The 5,066-nt window shown below is 40.3% G+C and overlaps 1 protein-coding gene and 1 long non-coding RNA gene across 6 annotated transcripts; both read right to left on the minus strand.

Moving 5' to 3' along the window:
- Positions 1-286: 286 nt before the first annotated feature.
- LOC119702504 (pulmonary surfactant-associated protein A-like) lies at positions 287-1,625 on the minus strand. The gene is made up of 2 exons (XM_038140724.1): positions 1,536-1,625; positions 287-830 (listed from the first exon to the last, which is right to left on the minus strand). The coding sequence occupies exon 2, from the start codon at positions 811-813 to the stop codon at positions 454-456; it is 360 nt and encodes a 119-aa protein (XP_037996652.1). The 5' UTR covers positions 814-830; positions 1,536-1,625; the 3' UTR covers positions 287-453.
- Positions 1,626-2,196: 571 nt separating this feature from the next.
- On the minus strand, positions 2,197-4,290 carry LOC119702505. Of its 5 annotated transcripts, XR_005257366.1 has the most exons (4): positions 4,276-4,290; positions 3,940-4,047; positions 2,948-3,029; positions 2,197-2,391 (listed from the first exon to the last, which is right to left on the minus strand). It is a non-coding gene; the product is annotated as an uncharacterized LOC119702505 (long non-coding RNA). The 5 variants fall into 5 exon arrangements; XR_005257369.1 differs by lacking the exons at positions 2,948-3,029; positions 3,940-4,047; positions 4,276-4,290 and adding an exon at positions 2,866-2,890; XR_005257368.1 differs by lacking the exons at positions 2,948-3,029; positions 3,940-4,047; positions 4,276-4,290 and adding an exon at positions 2,807-2,831.
- Positions 4,291-5,066: the final 776 nt, after the last annotated feature.

Consider the following 5,066-nt stretch of genomic DNA (forward strand, 5'->3'; position numbering starts at 1 on the left):
CTGTTGGGGGTGAGGGTGGCCAAAGCAATGTGGGCTGAGCAGAGTCTGAATGGGGAGTTTTGGTGAGGGAATCTTACAGAAAGCAAACAAAATACACACAAAGTAGAGATTCATGGGTAAAGGAGTACTGGAAGGTCTTGTGGCTGCAAGTCACTTTAGCTAGGCAGCCAAGAACTCTAATTTTTGGTTTTGTAACAGATCAGCAGGCTAACAGCAGTAGGAACCCATAGGCAGCAGTACTAAGACACTCAGTGGGCAATGATTAACAAACAGACAAAATGGCCTCTGCTTTCTTTATACAGTTTCCTCTTTATGGCTGGCATTTGTTTAAAAGACAAATCAGACTGGAAAAGAGTGTATTTTATTTTTTCATGCTGCTTTATCTAAGTTCACTACGACAAAGGAAGACACAAGTGGTAGGGAAGCACATTTGAGAGAGCAGCAAGGGAAGCACTAAAACTGGCAGACAATAAGGTGATTCTTATTACACTTTTTGTCATTCCAAGTGCCATCAGTGTACATCTCCACACATTCCTCCTCCCCTTTGCCAGAAGGTTCATTTGAATACCAGTTAGTATAGTTCAGCTGAGCACCATTCAGGAGCTGGAATTTTCCTGGAATAAGGGATTGTTTTATCCCCAGGTAGGCATAGGTGTTAAAATACTTCACAAAGTACAGAATGGCATCATTCTCGCCAGGGTTCTTTGGAGTGGCAATAAAGCCTCCAACCTCTTTACATTTTTCCACTGTAGCATCAAAATCAGCTTTTTCCCCATTGGTAGCAAAGATTTTTCCTCCAGACTCTGTTATCATCTTGTTCAAGCGAAGGACTGCAAGAGGAGGGAAAAGCTGTTAAACTAGCATGCATTGCTGTGTGCTCATTTTGCTGTCAATTTTAACTCCTGCTATTTTGCTCCATAACTTTAGATTAAACCCAGGAAAAGGTAAAGGAAAGGAGAACTTGAAATCAAAGAAATTTGAAAATGAGGGGTGTGGGGCTGGGGAGGGAAGAAACACACAGATGATGAAACAGGAGAATCACATAAGAATTTGGAGGAGGAAAGGAAATGAGGACTTTTTTTTTTTTTTAAAGAACATGATTTTCTTTGAGACTCTCTGTAAGACTCTGAGGTGGTTTGCAGTATACCAATGTTCTTGAGTGAGTGGGATGTTAGACTTGATCTGCTCATGATTGTCTTAGTATGCTTTTACAGTTGTTTGTCTGTTGGGGGCACAAGGTGTGCCTGGACCAGCTCTGTATTGGCAGGGATTTTAATCTGGCACATTCCTGCCTTGCTTGCACCCCTACTTCAGAGCTGTTACCCAGGTTTCTCCCACTGGTTATGAAAATCTAATTCCCACTCCCCCACCCCCATTTGAAAGTTTTCACTCATTGGTATACCAGTGAAGAAGATATAAAAAGGAATGCGATAAAACTGCAGAAAATTCTGCCTTCTTCCTAAGAAGCAATTTTTGCCCACCTGGTCTACCCCCACTAACCTAGCAGCAGCAGAAAGTAAAGGCAGATAAATTACCTCCTTCCAGTCTGGAAATCCGATATTCTAGTTGATGGATAGGGTCCCCATGTGCACCACCAGCCAGAGATGTGAGATCTGTGAACAAAACCAGCTTGGCTTTCAAATAAAGCAGAGCTCATCATATGAAATTATTACGAACTTTTGAAATGTTTGTTTGACAAGTTTTAGTTTACTGCTGTGTTTTAAACAGGTGATATCTTCACACATTAATGTTTGTAAGGCTAGGGGATAAGTACCTGGAAGTCACCTGCAGAGCAAGGATGTTTGTGGAAAACTGGAACTGGCAAACTGAGATAGTTTTCTCTCTAAAGAATGGAGTCAGTCCAGGTAAAACTCTGGCACTTGTGCAGTAGTTTTAGCTCATTTTTAGCTGTGTTAGGGACTGAATCCTCAGGCTGTTTAAGCACTTGCTTACAGCCACAGCCTAGGACTCCGCAACCAGTTTCTTGTGCTATGGAAAATTCTAAACTTTTCTCTGTGAGTTGAACCACTGCGTTGTTAAATAGAGATTTAAGTATCTTACTTCATATAAGGAAATTAATATTAAATCCTGATTATTTTATTTCAAGTAGATCACACATCAGATTATGGTAGATAGCACTGAGTTTTCAAAACATCAAAATAGAACGCAGCAGATAAAAATGGAGATAACTGCACATACCTGGTATTTGTTGTTCATCTCCACTGTTGCTCCTATCTCCAAAAAAAGGCTTGAAAGGGAAGCGTGGAAGAAATCCTGCAAGTTTACCTTGAGCACAGAATGTGAGCAGGAAAAATGCAACTGCTAAGATTTTGTGCAGCTGTGGAGACAGCATCATTCAAAGCTAAATGGTGCAGTCTCCCGGGTAGAGTCCTGCATTTAAATAAAAAAAAGAGAATGTTTTAGAATTTTTATGAGTGTGAAGTCTTACACTCATATTACACTGTGACATGACTGTCATTCATGTAGTTGCAAAGTTATCTTATTTCAGACAATTAAGATATTTTCCAAAAGACAGTCTGCTAAGTCTATGAAAGTCTGCAGAGCAAAAACCCAAATCATCCCTTCAAAGCTCTTTCCTGTACATCAGATACCATTAAATGCCATTTTTCCCCATGCAAAAAGTTATAGTTTCATTTTACAGGAGAGCAATAGACACATGGCTGCTTTAGCAAGAGAATGTTTAAAAGAAAGTGGGACATGCTGTCTTTGTCAATTGGTTTAAGAGCAAAACAACTGCTAATACTTATTCTCCTATTGCAGCATCCATTTTTTAACATCTCTTCACCTCAGGTGACATGGTCTATAAAAAGAGGTGAAATTGTTAATAAAAATGTTGATACACACATCAAAATTGGAAAGTTTTGTGATAGGGTTAAATAGATTCAACATAATTGAAGCAGCAACCTATCTAAAATGCTCAACTTACCTAGCAGCTCCAGTGTGAATTAAGAAAGACTCATTAAATGGTCCAATTTATAGGGCATGTAACTTGAGATTCATCTTCTTATCTGCAGAGAGCACAAAGAATATATCATATGATATGAATTGGCATATAAATGGAAATCTAATTAACTTTAACTTGAATGATAGGGGAAATGTTTTCTTCAAGAGGTAAACATACTTAAAATATGTGGAAAGTATTCAAGGGTACTTTTGTAACTTGTAGAAACACTTTCACACGTTTTAAAACACCAGCCCTGGAACAGAATAAATTTCTCAATTCATATTTGAAATACCTAAGGTTTCCACAGAGTAGATGTGCAAATGCCACAGAAGATAAGCCTGTTCACCTGAAATATATTACTCACCAGAAACACCACCATCATTTTTGTTAGAGTGAGGACTTAGCAGTGATAATGACCAAAGTCTCATAACTAAACAGAATCTCACAATTGTAGCAGCAATGGCAAATGACAGTGGTGCATCTGCAGCACATGCAGAGGAGACAGCTAGAGAGACACATGCTGAAATAACTTAGACAATACTCCAGGGGAAGTTTATGTGTCAAAAAGAGCAGTTTTCTCCAGTGAAGCAAGGACCTCTCAGTGAAGGAAAAAAGCTGCTTTGTGCCAGTCCTGTGAGTACAGAGGCCCAAGATGAGAAGCATCAGTGAAATGGAAATGGCCTTGCCAAGTGTGTTACAGCTGTTCTCAGCTCTGTTTAGTGAAGATTTTAAGGAAAGGTGTTTGAGTCTGTGTTCCAGTTCAACCAAGCCAGATGTGGCCACATCATGCTTGTGGTGTCAGGCCAGCATCCTGATGTTGCAGCAAGGCAACAGCCAGGACAGCTGGGGAATGAATGACAGCTGGAAGGGGAACGTCAGCGGCATTTGTATTAGGCTAACACGCTGCTGGGTCTAGGCAAGGCTTCATCCCCTCCAAAAGCACTGTGCACCCCTGCCTGCACTTCCACACCCACCTCAACCTCTGATGTGTGCCTCAACACCTTTGTCCTTGGTGCTGTGCCCAGAGATGCTGGATTGAATCCTGCTGCATTGTTTATTGAGTGCCCTTGAGTGCACCAGTCCTGTGAAAAACAAATAGGCAGTTCCCAGTTGTATGCGCCTTGACAGAAGAGGGCTGTTTTAAACTTGCACGAGTTACCTTTGTTTTAGGTTTCTTGTCAATTTTCAAGTTTCTTAGCTTTTGAGTGTTTGATGTAATGCTTTCAACATTCTTCTGGCAAAGATTTTTTTACTTTTTTGGGAAAAAAGCCCCACCAAAATCAAACAGAGAATGTGAGACAAGCCAGTACCTGGGTTCTAGATGAGCCCTGGAAAAGGTCACTGGCAGACCCTGGCTCTTTGCATCCATGGTGAGAACAACTTGAACATTTAACTGCACCTGGAAGAAACCACAAGTTAGGCAAGTGTGAGAAGAGGAGGAGGTTTGGCCTGCAGTAGTGGGTTTCACGTGCTGACTCAGGGCCTGGGAAACCAAGAGGGGGACAAAAGGTTTCTTGTGATAGACTCCTGAGGAAAAACTGATGTCGATTGGATAAACTATAAACCTTTCTTGCCTTAGATTTTCATCAGCATATTAATAAGATGGTGCAAGTTAAGTAGATATTTAAATACACCTTCATTTCTAATATGATTGTTTATGATTGCCTAATATACTATTTTATATTACTACCATAACTTGTAAACTATTTTCTGATCTTTCCTTGAACCACATATCACAGAGGTCTAGCAAGATTCAAGGACACAGATCTGATAAAGAACAAATTATTTTTGAGTCTTGAGGTAACTTTTCTTCAGTTTCCACATCAATCAGTAAGAGGTTTCCTAGTTTCAGTGGCAGTGAAGCAAATGATGGATATTCTGAGTAGGTTGTGTTGTGCAGTGTATGTAGGCAAAGGCAAAATCTGCTAAGGACAGAGGTTGGTCAATGCTCCTTTCTTAGCTGCTCTGAGAAATACAGACAGAGTTGAATGGCTGTGTGCTCCTTCCATAAGCCTGTTTGTTAGCCTTGCCTTGGTATACTTAGTCTCCTGAAAGTTAGGTGTTTTCTTCCATAGTGCTATTCACAGGTAACCTTAAAAAT

The sequence above is a fragment of the Motacilla alba genome, chromosome 6 (genome assembly GCF_015832195.1).
Source record: "Motacilla alba alba isolate MOTALB_02 chromosome 6, Motacilla_alba_V1.0_pri, whole genome shotgun sequence".
NCBI lineage: Eukaryota > Metazoa > Chordata > Aves > Passeriformes > Motacillidae > Motacilla > Motacilla alba.

Coding starts and splice junctions, on each gene's coding strand:
- LOC119702504 (XM_038140724.1), bottom strand. CDS start 813: ATGATAACAGAGTCTGGAGGAAAAATCTTTGCTACCAATGGGGAAAAA.